The 18324-nt window shown below is 39.8% G+C and overlaps 1 protein-coding gene across 3 annotated transcripts in view; it reads right to left on the bottom strand.

The window, feature by feature from the left end:
• Nucleotides 1-18324, bottom strand: part of UNC79 (unc-79 homolog, NALCN channel complex subunit) — a 207344-nt gene that overhangs the window by 13109 nt on the left and 175911 nt on the right. For all 3 annotated transcript variants that reach the window (XM_069559340.1, XM_069559342.1, XM_069559341.1), the window contains 6 exons: nt 13194-13271; nt 7888-7977; nt 5285-5460; nt 3922-4108; nt 1995-2192; nt 88-165 (listed from right to left, as the gene is read on the bottom strand). In XM_069559340.1, coding sequence (XP_069415441.1) covers nt 88-165; nt 1995-2192; nt 3922-4108; nt 5285-5460; nt 7888-7977; nt 13194-13271 — 807 coding nt within the window. The remainder of the gene's footprint in view (nt 1-87; nt 166-1994; nt 2193-3921; nt 4109-5284; nt 5461-7887; nt 7978-13193; nt 13272-18324) is intronic.

Genomic DNA, 18324 nt, shown 5'->3' with positions numbered 1-18324 from the left:
AACTGGACAGCTTACAAGAACAGCAATTTTTCATCTCACAGTTTTAGAAGCAAGTAAAGGTCTATAAAAATCATAAAAATTTCCTACCTTGACAAAAATTGTCGAATTGCATTCTTGCAATGCCTCCATTAGACTAATCACATGGAGACACACCATTTCTACCATCTGAAACAACAAATATGAAAATCAATTCCACTCCCAGTCTGCAGCCACAGAAAAACCCATGCCCTGTGCCCATGAGGACTTTCTGCACAACAACCAGAGAGGATCACAAGGAATGGTATTTATTCATCTCTAAAACTTCAGCCAGAAACTGGATTGTATAAGCTGCAGAGGTTTTGCAATTGTCATGCCTTGCTCACCTAACTCAGGCTGCCAACGGAATTCAGGTATTGACCTCACTAATCTGTACCACACTGCGATTCACACCAGAGGATAAATGGCTTCTGCTTCCTTCATTTCCAATTGCAGAACTCTTGGGCATAGGTCCTTTTCTCCATCTTGATGCTTTCACCACAGTTTCGCCACTTGGAGAGGTTGTTTAATTTATTGCACCATCTGTGTTTGAGGCTTTGTTCTCCATGGAACAAGGCAGCCATATTTACAGCAGTTCAAAAATACAATAGAAATGATAATCCCTCATTCGAGAACCCTATGGCTAGATTTTAAACACTCCAGGGGAGATTTTACCAGACTGGCTTATATGGTTTAACCAAATTTTTGGACTTTAAAATTAATTCAAATTCATTTGTAACATGACTTGTACAAGATTCACCTGTAACACATCCATTTCCTGCATTTGAATATTGAAAGAGATTTAGAGGAGAGATATTAACGATACCAAAAAAACCCTAGTGACAATAGAAGGAAACCCTGAATCTCTAGTTTAAATTTAAGGTCTCAGTTTCATTGTCTGTAAAAGAACAGAATAGAAAACTTGACCTCCACGTGCTTCTTCAGTCCCAAACTCTGCCATCTAATAAACGTAATTATCTATGTGGTGGTCAGAACTGTTTGCATACCCTAAGGTTTTCACATAAATTTCCTTTAAGCTGAATTAAAACACCTCCCTCCATACACAACTGCTTAATAATATCTGCTTCTCTAAAGAAAGTGCTTCACTGAAAGTAAAAGATATTCCCCTTTCCAATGATAGCTAAAAGATAATGTTTCTGAGACTAATTATTCAATCAATTAAAAACTATTCCAGAATGCCTTTGTGGACAGTGAACTGTTGGGTTTCTGGGCACAGTGGGATCATCATTATGGTGATCTTCCAGGCCCTTTGCCCTTCACAGATAAGAATTCTACTGATGAAGTGCCCATAACCAAGACACTGGATGCTGCCTTCCCAGCTGAGAATCCTCCTCCGAAGCAGCAAACTGAACTAGAGGGCTCCTTTGGAAATTCCTCCCATACACCTTCCAATCTTAACTCTACTGGACTAAGCCAAGCTTGTTCAAAGACATGGACCCATGCTAGCCATACCTCAGATCTTTTCCAACAAGGTAAACCATCTGCATTAAAATGCAACTGGGTTTGAAGACTAAGGAGCCTAGGTCCTTGGAGAGCAACTCAAAAAGGTGAAACTCTTTTCAGATTTTTTGCTCTAAGTGGAATTAACACATACAGTCAGTCTGCTCTTAATTGACCACAGTTTCCCCAGACTGCCTTAGAATCCAAAAATAATATAAAACCCCTTCCTAACTCTCTGACTTTATAGAACAAGACACCTTGTAAAGGTAGAAGTTTCACACACGTTTCCTTTGCCACTAGGCAGAGAAAACACTGTTTTAACTGAATTTACTTGTTTGCTTTGTTTTTCATCAAAATTATTATGCATGTAGAATATCCTGTTTTTCACATAGAAATTCACCAATCCATTTACATATTATTACAACTGAGGTCTTTAAAAAGCACATATTGTGAGGACTAAGAGTGGCTTACATGTTTTGAGAGTCTATCCAAGAGGGGAAACCCATCTGTGAACTCACCACTTTGTTATGGGCCATCAGCTGAAGGATGCTGGGGGTCACCCTACTCCAGAATTCTAGCGCTGTCAGGATCGCTGTGAAGCTGAATTCATTCTGACTTTGGACATTCGTAGCTACGGCACTTTGTTCACAATATACGGTCCAGAGCTGGGCAAAGATAAATGCGTGGAAAAGAGAGCACATGTGCAGCACGGAGGTCTGCAGAGGAAGCAAACAGGGAACCGTTACGCTCTAGTGGGCTGTGGCGCTCCACGGAGCTCTCCCCGCGTGACTTTGGCCTTCGAAAGGGCACAGCCAAAGTACATGCAGTTCAAGCGATCCGAGGCTGGCGGAGCTGTCTCCAAGATACAAACTCATGATTCATCACCTTCAAATAGTCTGCTCTTCACTCAGTCAGTGGGAGGGCGCTTAGAGACCAAATATCTTTTCAGACAGAAGGCACCTTGGTTTGCAGAATAAATCTGCCCACCTCCTTGGTGGTGGTGGTGGTGGTGGTGTAGTCACTCAGTTGTGTCCAACTCTCATGACCCCATGGCCCCACCAGGCTCCTGTGTCTTCACCAGGCAAGAATACTGGACTGGGTTGCCATTTCCTTCTCCAGGGGATCTTTCTGAACCAGGGATCAAACTCGTATCTCCTGCACTGCAGGCAGATTCTTTACCACTGGGCCACCAGGGAAACCCCCACTCCCACCCCCTTGCCCTTTAATGAAAGTGACATTCCTATCCCTAAACTAGATTAGCAAGAACAACCACTCCACCATTTTAGGATGTCTGCCCCTCTGTGAAATGGGGGTAATGGTACCCCCCTCAGAGAGCTGTAGCTTGGAGTAAATGAGGTGATATATAATGAGGCACTATCCAGCACTTAAGAATCGTACAGCTAGTAACAGCAGCAGAAGCAGCAGCAGTAGAGACAGGATTCCTAACTAGGAGTAAGTGCCGACTGAGGGAGCAACTGCAACATCCCAAACACTGTGCTCAAGAGTCACAGTTTACCTTCATAATTCTCACACCACCTCATCTATTTTACAGCTGAAAACCTGGAGCTCAGACAGGTTAAGTAACTTTTCAGTGTCACAGAATTACAAAGTACCATCATTAGGAATCAAACACAGCTGGGGCTGAAATATTAGGAACCGACTGCCTACTTCCTTTTGTAAACATCATTCAGGTAATTTGGATGGGTGCTCTATTTTATTGCAGAATTAAAAAAAAAAAAAATCTATTGCTGGTGAAGCTTGCCCTAGCTAGCCTAAATCCCAGCTGTTCCCAAAACCACCATGAGCTCCTAGAACTGGCCTAGGCTCTGTGAGGGGACTTAGGCTCCTCACAGCTGAGCAGTATTAGTTGTCTGGTTTGCTTGTACAGGCTCATGATTGATGCTAAGCCTTGGATTTACTTTATTCCCTTAAGCACACCACCCGTCTCTACAATTTATAAGTTCCTCTGTGTAAGTGATTCCCATATATAATTTAGTGAGTTCCCAACTGGCCTTATTTTCATTTTGTATCTTCATATATCTCTAGAGATTTGAGTTGAAAAGACAGTGCATAAAAAATTAGAGAATAAATTTCCCTCCACTTTATATTTGTTTATAAAAACTGATCATGGAAGTTTTATTATATTTCGAGCCTTTTATTTTTCTTCATTATTTTGAGACAGCAATGCCTAGGAAGCTAACTCTTGCTTGCCTCTATAATTTATCTTCATAAAAGTAAACCGAAAAACAACTTAGGGGGAAGAGAAGATAGTCTGGGAATTTAAACAACTTTAAATAAGGCATTAGCACAAAGTTGCTTTCAGAGCAGCCACAGGAGGGCAAGTGATAAGGTGCATTTCCTTCTCAGAAGAAACGTAATTGGCAGATAAGGGTTTCCATTAGCAATCTTGATGCGTATGGCTTTAATCTTGCAGAAATCACTTACCTTTGATTGCTCTGGAAATCCAATCAGGATAACAATAAGATGGTCTGCAATATGGGAACCTGCATCCAGAGGTATGGGTAGGCAGGGAGAGGAGGCATTGGGACACACCGCATTATGGGTAAGGGCACCCAGAAGCAGCCAGGACAAGAGCCGGATGTGGGAGACACACTCGATGAATTCTTTCGGTCTATTAGGGAGGAAGGAAGTGTTAGAGTTGTTTTGGGCTTTCTGTTTCACTGGCTGCTCAACAAACACTGATGGAGGGGTGTAAAAGTATGGCCTTGTAGGCAATTACATAAAATAAAACACCAAAGCAACAAAGTGCCAATGAAGTGATAAATGTTTTTTTCTTGTTTCCCGCTCTAATCCTGGAGCTCAGCTTCTTGAGCAAAGAGCAGCCTTTGGCGACACAGGATTAAATATCATTCTTCCATAAATCTGGCTGCCTTTCTGATTAGTTTCTCTTTCTAAATTCTTTCCTTTCTTCTCATTAGAGAGTTCTCGATATATCCACCAGAAGGGGAGGAATAGAAGAGCTAAAACACACAGCCACCCATTTTCCTGTTCTCCCCCTCCTCCAGCCTCCTCCCCCCCCATCCCCCTCCCCCTCCCTCCATCACACCTTCAAACCTCTCCTCTAGCCCGGAAGCTGCTCATGCAAGATGGCAGGCCAAGCCTGCTCTGAGTTCTCAAACGAATTAGTCCATGGGCACCTCTCTCTTCTCGGCCTCCCTTCAGGCAGGGTCGGGTGCTCATACTTCCTTGCACTCTATTTCATCTCTGCTGTAGATTCTGTTCCAGCTACAATCTAAGCTCATTGAAGGCAGAGGCAATGTAAGCACTAAAATAAATACCTATCAATGTACTTAACTAGTGGAAATTATGAGTTGAAGTGGTAGTTCTAAGCTCCAAGTTTTCAACCCATCAAAAGGAATGAGGCTTTTGTACAAGCACAAGTTTTACTGGCAGCATGTCAATGTGCTCAGTGCAACCCAGTGGACTGTAGTCCTCCAGGCTCCCTTGTCGTGGAATTTCCCAGGCAAGAATACTGGAGCAGGTTGCCATTTCTTTTCTCTAGGCAATCTTCTCGATCCAGGGATCTAACCTGAGTCTCCTGTGTCTCCCGCACTGGCAGGTAGATTCTTCACCACTGAGCCACCTGGGAAGCCCATATGTCATGAAGTACTTGTGTTCAAAAAATGCTGTTGGGTCATCAAATAAGTATGGAAATTGGTTTCAAATCCCATCTTTCCAACCAATCATATTTATCCTCTAGATCTTCAGTGCATTCAGCAGCTCTTACTGAGCCCCAGGAAGCTCAGGGGTGTTTCCTGCCTCGTTGCCAGAATAATCAGGGTCTTACCCTTGCTGCATTGCAGAAGGGGGATGATAGAGCCAAGGCAGATAGCGGATCACAGCTTTGTTGTCTCTGTGGTTGCCCCGGGAGATTTCCATGGCTGCAATCTGAGCCAGCCCGACTTTGAGATGTCCACCGAAGGTATCTTCATGCAGAGGCTGGGAACATGTCTTCATGTGGCTCTACAAAACCAAGTGGTGTTTTTGTGACTTTGGCAAAGTACCCAGGGACATTTCAGGACACTCTTCACAAAAGATCAGGTTGTCGTATCCAAACCTTCTATCATCACTCCCAAGCTACAACTGATTTGAACTTCTTTAGGGGTTTTGTGACAAAGAGGGAAAAAATTCTTATCATGGCCTAAACAACCTGAGACAGTCTAGACACTACAGACCTCTGCACCTTACCCCTTCATCCTTGTGGTCCAGCTTCACTGGCTCTCCATGCTCCACCACCCCCACCCCCCCATCACTGGCCTTCACTCATGCTGTTTTCTCTGCCTGAAATATTGTTTCTGCCTCTCTTTACCTAGTTAACCTTATTCATTACTCAGATTTTAACTCTGATGTCACCTTCTCACAGAGGCCTTCCTTGACCTCCTCTGTATGCGTATGTGCTCACTCGTTCAGTCATGTCTGACTCTTTGCAAACCCATGGACTCTAATAGTCTGCCAGGCTCCTCTGTTCATGGGATTTTCCAGGCAAGAATACTGGAGTGGATAGCCATTTCCTCCTCCAGGGGATCTTCCCAACCCAGGGACTGAACTCGTGTCTCCTGCATCTTGTGTATTGGCAGGCGGCTTCTTTGCTACTGAGCCACTTGGGAAGCCTGACCTCCTCTATGAGCCTTTCTAACTTCCCTGGCTAGGCCATTTCACCCTATTAGAAGCTCTCATGCCATTGTCTACCCCTTTTTCATAGCAACTGTGAAAGTCACAATTTCACTTTAGTTTGTATGAAATTCTCATTAAAACTGGCCATCACTGTCAGACTATAAATTTCATCATCACATCCTTAAATGTCTAGAATGATGTCAGGCATGTTACTCAAGACATATTGGTGAATTTTTTCATTGCTCAGTGTGGCTTAGTGGAAAGAACACTGAACTGAGAGATGAGACGTAAGTTCTAGACCCAGTTCTGTCCTAAACTCACATGACTTTAGATAAGCCACTTGCCACTTGACTTTTCTGATCTGTTTCCCTAATATATAAATTCAGAGAGTTGGATTAGGTCAGAAGTCCCCAACCATTTGGTCATCATGGTTCCTTCTTAATATTTTTCTCTGTATTTTCAAGGTGGCTATAAAGCTGTTTAGATAATATTTCCTCTTCAGACATCAAAACTGTCTCAGTGTGAGCAGCCAGGATTAGCAATCAGTAACCTGTGCATGACCAAACATTAGGGACGCTTACTCAGAAATGACTGGATTTGGATATCGTGAGAAATCATCAATTTAAATTTTTATTTCAGTCTCCACCTATCCCTACGCCCAAGAAACATTTGGATTATCTGAGCAGTCTGGAAACTGAGCTGGGTGCTGAAAGGAATGTAGTTTTAGCTGATAAACTTCTGGGACAACCAGCTCCTGTTTCTCAAAAAGCCACATTTAGTGCCAGACTGCAACCTGGCTGCTCACTGGCCCATGTTTAGATCTTCTTCTGCTCTTTTTCCTGGGTCTTCCTCAAATCTCTGACTATCAGTCTTTTAGCTGCCTAGTTGACTCACAGCAAGGACGTTGACTGGCATCAGCAATTCATTCCACCCTGCAAAGCAATCAATAACCTCAACAACCTCACTAAGTTTTATCCCTATGCAAATTAAATGTTGCTTTGTCTTTAATTATTTTCTGGAAGGAGATAGCTTTGATACAGATAAAAACCATAAACAGCTTATATTTGTATAATGTGTACACATTTCCTATAAACTAAAGTTTACAGAAGTCTCTTCGCATGCATTGCTGCTGCTGCTGCTGCTGTTGCTAAGTCACTTCAGTCGTGTCCGACTCTGTGCGACCCCACAGACGGCAGCCCTCCAGGCTCCTCTGTCCCTAGGATTCTCCAGGCAAGAACACATGCATTATTTCACACCAAATCGTGTAGTGGTCAACAAAGCTAGGTTTATTTAAGTGAATTCATTGGACTTCTTTTGCAAATGAGGAAACTAAGGCTCAAGGTAATTAAATGACACTGGGTGGTACAGTGAAAAGAGGCTGGATTGGAGGAGGTCCCCACAGTCTCAGGTCACCCCTGTTTCCATCAGTTATCAGAAGTGTGACCTTCAGCAAAAGACTGCACCACTCCAGGTCTCAGTGTCTACATTCATAAAATGGGAATATTTTACAATATGGGGCCTGGTAAGAACTGAATAAATGGGGCAAAAATAAAGGTATGCACAGAACTGACACCACTGTGGAAATCTCCTTTCCTTTCTCCATCCCCTCTTTGCAGAGGCAAACCTGGTGCTTCAGAGTTCCAGGACATGGGCTCATTCAACACTGCCATTGCTACCTCTCCAGGTAAGGATAAATTTCCATCCGGCCGCTTCAGTTCCCTGAGAATGCCTCCCCCTCTCGCTCCCCTGAGAGATGAGGGGATGCAGCCCCCTTACCTTCAGCTTGGTCAGCGTGTGCATGTCTGCCATGAAGTCCAGCACATCGCTGATGTACTGCCGCACGCACTCCATGGCCGCCGTCCCACACTGAAACACACAAGGACACCGCTGGGCACGCGCCCCGAGTCACGCCAGCTCTGTAGTCCTGACCGCAGTGATTGCCTGATTCTGATTTCCTGCTGTCTACTAATAAGCTGTTTCGCTTTCTGGATCTCTGACTCACTCTGTTACTCTCAGCCATAGTCTCTGGCTGCCCCCACTTCGGACAACAATTAAAAGATTTGTGGTGGAGAGCAAAGAAGTAGGGGTAGCCTATGGGAGACAGAGTTTATGTGCTTTTTTTTTTCCCACTGGGTGACTTAACTGATTTTTGTTTGTTTGTTAACTGGCTGATATATAAAGACAGCCTGTGCGAAGCTAATATCAGTCTCTACGACATGAGTTACCATAAAACAGCAGTAACACCTAATCACTCTAGGGAATCTCAGATACATGCAAAATATGTACCACTAAATTCTACCACCATAATCTTGGATATCTTTCTCTGTCAAAAGCAAAAAAGGACACAAACAAATATTGTGTCTGCTGAAAGACTCAAAAATTCTTATGTTCAAGCACTTATAACTTCTTATATATAGTAGGTACACTATTAAGTAGATGAATGTATTGTTAAATTCTTACTAGGGAAAATTAGAGAAAGAAACAAACTAGTCATCTTCCCCACTACTAGCAGCATGTTTGAGAAATCTTAAAGAAAAAAAAAAACAGTTTCAGGTTATTAAATGGAATAAACCTGCTCTCTCAGGGCAAGGCAGTGAATTTAGGATTACACGCACAGAAAAGGAAAATGGACAGCCAGGCTGCTACATCAAAGCTGTACCAGAGAACCCATACATAAGACTGGATATAATGTGGATCAAAAGCAGGCCCTCTTTGAAGCCATCTGAATACCATGCTAAGGCCTTTCTTAGTCTCTTTAGGAAAATCTGAAACATTATATACTTAACTAGCTCACCCAGTGGCTCTCATTTTCCCATATTCATGTAAATCTGCACAGTCCTGAACTGTATCACCTTCTATCTCTTCTAGAATGTTACGCCTGTCAGTTCCTCTGACAGGATAACAAACAGTAAAATAAGGTCATTGGCAGCTCTGCCAGAGTGTTTTCCAAGCATTTCATACATTCTAAGGTTTTCTTCTTTTAATTTAAATCAAGTGAAGGAGTTATAAAAGGTTATTGTGCTCCTGCTTTGGCAATATTAATCCCTAAGTGCAAGAAAGGACTTCTCCCCCCGATTTATTCCATTTTCTCTGACCTTTCACATGTCATGCAAATAAGAGCATATACTCTGCTCCTGAATTTCCTGGAAGGGATTTGTTTCTTTCATAGGCAATATTTTATACCATTTCAACTAGGCAAATGTCACAGAAAATAATTACTTGGAGCATTATTCGATATTTGTCTTTTACCTTTGAATTTCAAAAATGTGAGAGGAAAGAATTTACTATTGCCAGTTACTTTTGCTCTAGAGTAACTACATCTAATAAAAGTCTTACAATACACTTTCTAGCCAAGATAACTTCAGTGAGCCAGTTATAAAACAAACCACATAAGTTTTTTACTTTGTAAAACATAGGTATAATCTTACACATTATTTTAAAATTAAAAAAACATAGAGACAAGCTCAGCTTGTTTCAGAAGACCTACATTTACTTCAATGGGAAAGCTGATGATAAATGAGTTGAAAACATACTCTGATCTCAAAAACATGAATTGAAATGATTCGTATCCAATTTTTCCTCAAAACTTGTATCTGATTTTAAAGTTACATTTCTTGAATTATAAAGATAACATGTGTTCAATGCAGAAATCTTGGAAAATATAAAGGAAAAGAAAAATGGCCATAATAGTTACATTCCTTGAATTATAAAGATAACACGTGTTCAATGCAGAAAACTTGGAAAATATAAATTAAGTCGCCATAATCCTAATTCCTGCCTCTGAATTTTGCCACTGTTATAATTCCTTCCAAATATTTTTAGTGCATATAACATACAAACATATAAAGTTTTTATAAGATTGACATTATTTTTTCTAATATGCTTTTAAATTAAATCCATCATAAATGTTTTCCAATGAAATATTCTTAAATTTGATTTGGTCCACATAATAGTCCATCTTATAGATGGGCTGTTACTTTGTTTAGTTGTTAAGTCATGTCCAACTCTTCGGCAATCCCATGGACTGCAGCCCTCCAGACTCCTCTGTGGGATTTTCCAGGCAAGAATATTGAGGTGGGTTGTTATTTCCTTCTCCAGGGGATCTTCCCAATCCAGGGATTCAAACCCATGTCTCCTGAATTGCAGGCAGATTCTTTACTACTGAGCAAACAGGGAAGATGTATCTTATTTTATTTAAATAATATCCTAATGTTGCACATTAATTTTGTTTCTATATTTTTGCTATTTTAAATGCTGCTTTATGCACTTATAGATAATTCTATATTTATTTTCTCAAACATGTACCTAGAAATAGATTGTCACAGTGTTCTTCAGCAAGACTGACTACCACCAGGATCTTATAAGAATGCTTGTTTTACTTCATCATCAGTGAGTTTCACTGTTAGGAAAAATTTGTTGATATGCCACATGGTTTTAATTTTTATATTTTAAATATTTTATATTTTACTTTAATTTGGAGTTCACTGATTGCTAGTCATGGTAAACGATTTACTGTGAGTGGCTTATTGGTCATTGGAAAGGGTTCTATATGTAGATCTATAACTTGCTATTTTATTGTTTTGGAATATTTGACTTTTACTTGTTGATTTCAATAAACCTTTATATATTAGGGATATTATTTTTTAGCTACCACATAGGTAGCAAATATTGAAGTTTAGACAGTTAAATGAGGAAACCAGTGACTACTGGGCAGAGACTGGCCAGCTACCCACAGAACCATTTTTTTCTTCCCTAGGATGCACTAGACCACATTTCCCGTCCTCCTTTGCAGTCAGGTGCGGCCATGTGACTGAGTTCTAGCTAATGAAACATGAGTAGGAAAAATGTGTACCACTTTTAGGCCTGATCCATGAAAACCTTCCATGCACTATAAGCTCTCCTCTTTCCCCAATCACCAGCTGATTACAGGGGCTGCACCTGATGGAAGAAACCCGACCTCTGTGCATTCATGTGAAAGTCCTCCTCCCCTTACTAACCAGGACACCCTTTTAAGCTTCACACAAGCAAACAATAAACTTTTTTGAGCTAAGTCGCTAAGAACTGGGATTTTATCTCTGCTTAATGCAAGCATCTTGTATTGCCCAACTATTATCAAGAACCCTTAAAAAAAACCCAAGGTCTATCAATTCTACTACCAGAAATCTATTATAAAAAATAGTCTAAAATATGAGCAAAGATTTAAGCACAAAGATATTTATTACACATTAGTTATAATTGTAATATATTGAAAATAACTAAAATATCCAATAATATGTAGTGCTTATTAATAGTGCTTTTTAAACTTTTAGGTGTGTTTTATTTCTTTATTGAAAAATATTTGACATATAACTATGTATAAATTTAAGGTGTACAATATGTCAATTCAATTCACTTACATACAGTAATATGACTGCCCTTGTAGTGATAATTAGCACTGTATCACATTACTTAATTATCTTTTCCATTTGGTAGGAATAATTTTTAGTTTTTTAGCAAGTTTGATTATTATAATATAATATTATAGTCTATATTCACTGTACTTGCATCATATCTCTAGGACTTATTTACTGCTCATTATAAGTTTGTGCCCTTAAACATGACAGTCCTGTCCCCTCACCTCCATTAATATTATTTTCAATAGTTAATGTTCACACAGCACTTACTTATGTTTATCACCTTGTCAATGTGCTTTCCATGCATTATCTCATTCAATCCTCAACCTAGATCTTAGGCCCAAAGCCCATTCTACAGATAACGTAAATCAAAGAATCATGGATTAAATAATTTTCTTGATCACACGGCTAGTAAATGTCAGTTCTCAAACTCTGTTGCAAATCAAAACCCATATTATCAACTATTGTTATATGGTGCATTTGTATGAGATGGTATCACTTTAGGGAAAATGCTTAAGACATATGATGCTAAAGCTGCGTCTATATCTCAACTATGGTTTCAACTATGTTTAAATAAATATATGCAGAAAAAGAAGAAAGAACTAATATGTTAGCAGTAACATTATCTCTGAGTTGAATGACTGTTATTTTTCCTCTCTCATAATATTTCTCCACATCAAAAAAGAATTGAAGTAACGTTTAGTGTTTTATGGGCAAAACTAGTATACTTACAAATATAAATTAATAAAAACCTCTTGTGAACATGTACTATGAAGATATTCCTGCTCACTGATGAAGGAATTTATCCAAGAATATCACTCAAAATAAATGTGAAGAGGATCTTTGTATATATGCTATATACGATGTTATATACTATGTTATTCAATACTAGCAAAGAACTAGAAAGTATTGGGTTGGCCAAAAAGTTTATTCAGGTTTTTCCATAACATCTTACGGAAAAACTCAAATGAACTTTTCAGCCAATCCAATATACAAATATCCAACAATTATGATACTGAAGTAGATCAAAACATGGGAAATTTTCCTAAAACAATAGAGTTCTTATTTTAGGGCAGAAGATTATGTGACCCTTTATCTTATTAAAATATTTTTGTTGAAAATTTAAATGACTTTTTTCCATTAACAATTTAAATCTCTGCAGTTTCTCAGTTTGTTGAAATAACCTTGCTTTAATAAGTTATTGCGGTTTCTAATATCCAGTTCCATTTATGAGAATCTTAACATATTTCACCAAATAGTTCACTAGTTAATGATAAAAGAAGTTCTTTAAATTTTCAGAGGAAATATTATAAAGGAAAACAAGGTATTACAATGCTTATTTCTTTCCGGCAGTAGTTAAATCAAATTGGCTAACAGGAGCGAGTATAAGAAAATTGACTTGGGAAAAACTGAACTCTAATTAAATCTATTTTGTATGTCTGATAATTTCTTTCCTTAACTGGATGCTTCAATTTTATTCCTGTTTCTTAGAATTAAAAGTTTCCAGGGGCAGAGATTAATTTAAATTTTCACCAGTGCTCTTTTAAACAAGATGCTAATATGTTTTCAATTTTTACAGTGTTTGTTCCATCAAAAGTGAACCAGGACACAGGCCAAAAATGCCTCTTTGCCAAATTAGGAAATGAGAAGAAATAGAAAATGTAGATAATTAATTAATTCAGGACTTACTCCAGGTACAGAGGCGATCATCTGCTTGCTCAGGATTGTGGACTCAGCTAGTTTGGTTCCAGCATCTGCACAAATAAACTAATAAGAAATTGAAAGGATAATTATTTTTAAGAGCACTTGGACAGTAACAGTAATCTGTAATTTTATTAACTTGGCTTAGATTCACTAGTTTTTACTTTAGTGACAGTTTGCTCTGGATATATGGGACTTGCTAGTCATGAAAGTTCACTCCTACCAGAAATTCAGAATCATAGTCCTGGGATTAACACAGAGATTCTCATTTAACCCAGACAGTTGTGTAACACTGACATGGTACACATTCAGTCAAGGAAGGAAGGAAAGATATCAACATAGTCAGATTTACCCTGAAGCCATGTTATTTATTCTTTGGCACTTTTTGACAGTTTTTGAACTTTTGTGTATTTTCCAGACTTCTATCATTATGTCATATCACATATCATAAAACAGAAAAACAATCAACCTCAGAGTGAATATTATACCTGTTTATTGCCCTCCGAGATCCCTCAGTATCCGGTCTTTCTCGTCTCACTTCCTTCACACCTGCCCTCTGTGCTGATAATGTCCCCTGACTTCTGCTCTGTCCCCCACATAAAACTTTCACACATTCCCACCGCCACAGTCATCACCTCAGGTTGCAAGGATCTACACGTCTATTTTTAAACCGGTTACAAGCTCTTTGAGACCACAGACTGGATGCACTTCACCTCCAGCATTAGCTTCCTGACGGACACCTCAGAGGGGTTCAGCAATCAATAAATTAATTTTTTAAAAATAGAGTTTGTGAAATGAAATGGTTAATCAGGGATGACTCAAGTTCATGGCGAGGATGGATTTGCCAAATTACGATTTAATATACTTCATTACAGATTTTTACAAGTGTTTCCCCAGTGAATGCAATCCCCAGCTATTTATTAACGGTTTTGTTGTTGTTCAGCTGCTCAGTTGTGTCCGACTCTGCAACCTCATGGACTGCAGCACACCAGGTTTCCCTGTCCTTCACCATCTCCCAGAGTTTGTTAAAACTCATGTCCATTGAGTCAGTGATACCATTCAAACATCTCACCCTCTGTCGAGAAAAGAGGTGGTGGGAGGAATTTGGAGACTGGGATTGACACATATACACTATTCATATTATGTGTAAAACAGATGATTATTGAGAATCTACGTATAGCACAGTGAACTCTTCTTAATGCGCTGTGGTGACCTGAATGGAAAGGAAGTCCAAAAGGGAGGGGATATATGTGTACATATGTCTGACTCATTTTGATATACAGTAGAAACTAATATGACATTGTAAAGCAACTAGACTCCAGTAAAAATTAATTTTAAAATATTTGAGGCCAAATTCAAGTATCTGATCTGTGAGAGCTAATAGCTAATTGTAGAAGTCAGGATTAATAAAAAAAAGAATTCTAAAATTACAGAGGTTGTCTCAGAGAGTCTGGGGTATTAAAAGGCATAAAAGTATATAAGCCTTGAAAATCATCTATTATTTTTTATCAATGCCTTTTCATCCAGTGTAATTTACATAAGATGTACAACTAAAATCTTAATAAACTTTCCATCTTCATTTTATATAGCTGCCAACTGAAAAACCCCATTATGATTTTAGAGAGTGGTTCAAAATATAAAAATGTAACTTAAATCAGAGGGGAAAAGGATGATGGCTATAGAAGGAAGAATTCTATCCTTTAAGACAAATATGCCATTGAAAAACGCACTCCCGAATGAATACAAAAGAATACAAAAAAACCCACAATACCCATTAAGTGTAATTACTAAAAGCATTATCAAAATGATCCTCAAAATAGTATCTCCACCTCTCACCCCAGAGAGTGATCAGATTACTACTAACTCAACTAATACTAATAACCCCACATAAGTAGTAACTGGGAATTAAAAACAACAGCCGTACCTCTGCTGTTCCTTTGTCCTCCAGCCCACAACTAAGCTATCTTTAAAAGAAAACCTTTCACCCACATGATTTCTCACAGCTAGAATATGCAGGTATGCCCCACACTGTGGGAGTGTTCCATGCACTTCAGCAGAATATCTACTCTTGACACATAAGAACTGAGGAAATTATTTTCGATTTGAGCTTATATAGATTTTATGGTGGCTTTCAATGAGTTACTCTATTAAGAAAACTCAGATCCATCTTGAGAACAATAATAACATCCTATTCCATGTAAAATTTCTATGGCACACCATCAGAAGAGAGAATGTTCTAAGTGAAAGCAAAAACATCAACAGATCTGAATTAAAACAAGACAGGGCATCTGTGCAAAGCGTAAAAGGAGAGCACTGCCCTGATGTTCAACAATAGAAGATTGTTTGGAGAATTCTTTCCTGTCTCCATGATTCTTTTGCTTTTCAAAAAAGTATCCACTTGAATATTTAAGATAAAGTGACAGTTGCTTAGTCGTGTGACCCCGTGGACTGTAGCCTGCCAGGCTCCTCTGTCCATGGAATTCTCCAGAAAATTCTATTGGAGTGGGTAGCCATTCCCTTCTGCAGATCTTCCCAATCCAGGGATCCAACTCTGTGACCCTTTGGACCATAGTCCATGGGATTTTCCTGGAAAGAATAGTGGAGTGGGTTGCCATTTCCTCCTCCAGGGGGGATCTTCCCAACCCAGAGATCCAACCTGGGTCTCCTGCGTCTCCTGCATGGAGGTGGCCCAGTGGTAAAGAATCCAGTATCCCTGCTGAGAAAATGCCATGGACAGAGGAGCCTGGTGGGCTACGGCCCATGGGGATGCAAAAACTCAGACACAACTGAAGCGACTGAATATGCACGATTTTATATGCAAGTTAAAACAAATAATGGAAGTGATGGCTGGGCACACATAATATAGCAGGCTGGGAGATTTCCCGAGGTGTCAGGCTTCTAGGAAGAAGTTCTAGAAATCGAAAACGAGATTGGTACCTGTCTCTGCCTTGAAATGTTTAGAACTTGAATAACCTTGCATCCCTTGGGCAAGTGTTCCACCACCCTTTAAAGGGACACTCTCACTGCCAGAGTGTTTGGTAAATAACAAAAGTATGGTTTACCCATGAAAAGAATTATAAACAGCCCCCTCTCTGTGAACCCATCTATCTACTAAGTTATTAATCAGAGGAGTAGTAGAGGGACTATCACAGAGGCTCCCTGTGGGGTTAAAGAATGAATGATAAGTTCAAGGTTTGACCAACTGAATCTTCTCACTAACGGGACACAGGCCACTCACGACAGATCACCAGTGGACTTTTTCTTTATCTTTAAGACTTTCTCATTTTTTTAAATAAAAAATTTATATTGAAGTACAGTGGATTAACAATCTGATGTTAGTTTCAGGTGTACAGCAAGGTGACTTTCTATCTATTCTTTTTCCAATTCTTTTCCTGTTTAGGTTACTACAGAATATTGAGTGGAGTTTCCTGTGTTATACAGTAGGTCCTTGTTGGTTATCTATTTTAAATTTAGCAGTGTGTACATGTCAATCCTAAACTTCTAATGTATTCCTCCCCTTCCCCCTCCCCACCAGAGGACTTTTTCCTTCCAACTGTTACTTTCTATGCTTTTTCCAAGTTGCATTTTCAGTTAAACAAAGTCACCTCCAGTGCCCTGCGATGCTGGTCATGATATCCAAGAAGGAAAAGATCGTCTGCCCCAGACACATTTTCTGTCCGTACTGTGAATCTGATCTTCCAGGTGCCAGGAATTGACATTGCCCATCAGAAAAGGGGAAAGCTTGTCTCTGACTCCATGCTAAAGTCTCTGGTTTAAGAGAAGCTACCAGAGAGCAATGGCAACCCACTCCAGTACTCTTGCCTGGAAAATCCCATGGACAGAGGAGCCTGGGGGAGCTGTAGTCCATGGGGTTGTGCAGAGTCGGACATGACTGAGTGACTCCACTTTCACCTTTCACTTTCATGCACTGGAGAAGGAAATGGCAACCCACTCGAGTGTTCTTGCCTGCAGAATCCCAGGGACGGGGGAGCCTGGTGGGCTGCCATCTATGGGGTCGCACAGAGTCGGACACAACTGACGCAACTTAGCAGCAGCAGCAGCACCAGAGAACAGGCTGTCACCTCTGCTATCTACTTGAACATTTGTCAATGGCAAGAGAAAAAGGAACAGGGAAACCTTACAGAAAGGTGCACCATTTCCTGTAGAGAGACAAAAGATGCTTCTCCCTTATTCCATGAGTGGCCCCAGGGAGGCCTTTTCTCCATGATTTAGCCAGGAACCATAGGGGAGAAAGGGAATTATTTCTGTTTTTTCTTGCTTAAGGTATGCCTCACTTTTAATTCCCTCAGTAATTAAAATGGGTTTCATTCTGAGAGTTTATATAACAAGGATACGTTACTTCAAAATGACATGGTGTTTAATACTTTTTGGTGGAGAAGGCTGAGATATTATTCACAAGGCTGTTTCTCATGGGTGTGATATCAAAACATCCCCCTAGATATCTCTCTGATCTAAATAATTTTACAATTTTATTTTTGAAATTTAACATAATTACTCAATGACAAATATGTACTTGTTTCTAAAGAGGAAAATGTACACATTTGAATGGCATGAGAGAATCCAAAATACACAGAAGAATTTACTTTTCTTGCCTTCTTTCATCCTAAAGATAATTTGTTTTTTGTTATTTACTCACCTAGCTGTGATGCAATAATCACTGTTTTCATGGTTTCCTTAAGTACTGAGCAATTTAAACTGCCAGTCTGCTTTTGTTATCTTGTGACAAGTGCTTATTATGGCCAGCTAACGTACTTCACAGAAAAGCCCAGTCCCAGCTGCAGTCACAGAGTGAGGTGCTAGCACCCGAGATCAGCCACACAGATCTGCGCTGCTTCGCACTGAAAGTGCTCAGGAGAGCAGCCTCTGCCGCCCACAGGATCTCACAGGGCCTGGGAACCGAGGCTGCTTTAAGGGGGCAGGTCCCAACCTCAACGTGATCAGAAGCAAGTAACTTCCAGACACTGTCACCCTGCTGGCCCTAAATCTTTCATGGGCTATTTCACTAAGCCTGGTTCACCTGCCCTCTCCTCCAAACCAGTGTTGATCCTATTAATCTTTATGGTCAGTTTGCATCCAAGTTGCTTGTACTCAAAAGTGG

This window comes from Ovis canadensis, chromosome 18 (genome assembly GCF_042477335.2).
Source record: "Ovis canadensis isolate MfBH-ARS-UI-01 breed Bighorn chromosome 18, ARS-UI_OviCan_v2, whole genome shotgun sequence".
In the NCBI taxonomy this organism is placed as follows: domain Eukaryota; kingdom Metazoa; phylum Chordata; class Mammalia; order Artiodactyla; family Bovidae; genus Ovis; species Ovis canadensis.
Note: the sequence above shows the minus strand (reverse complement) of the source record. Positions and strands in the feature narration are given on the sequence as shown.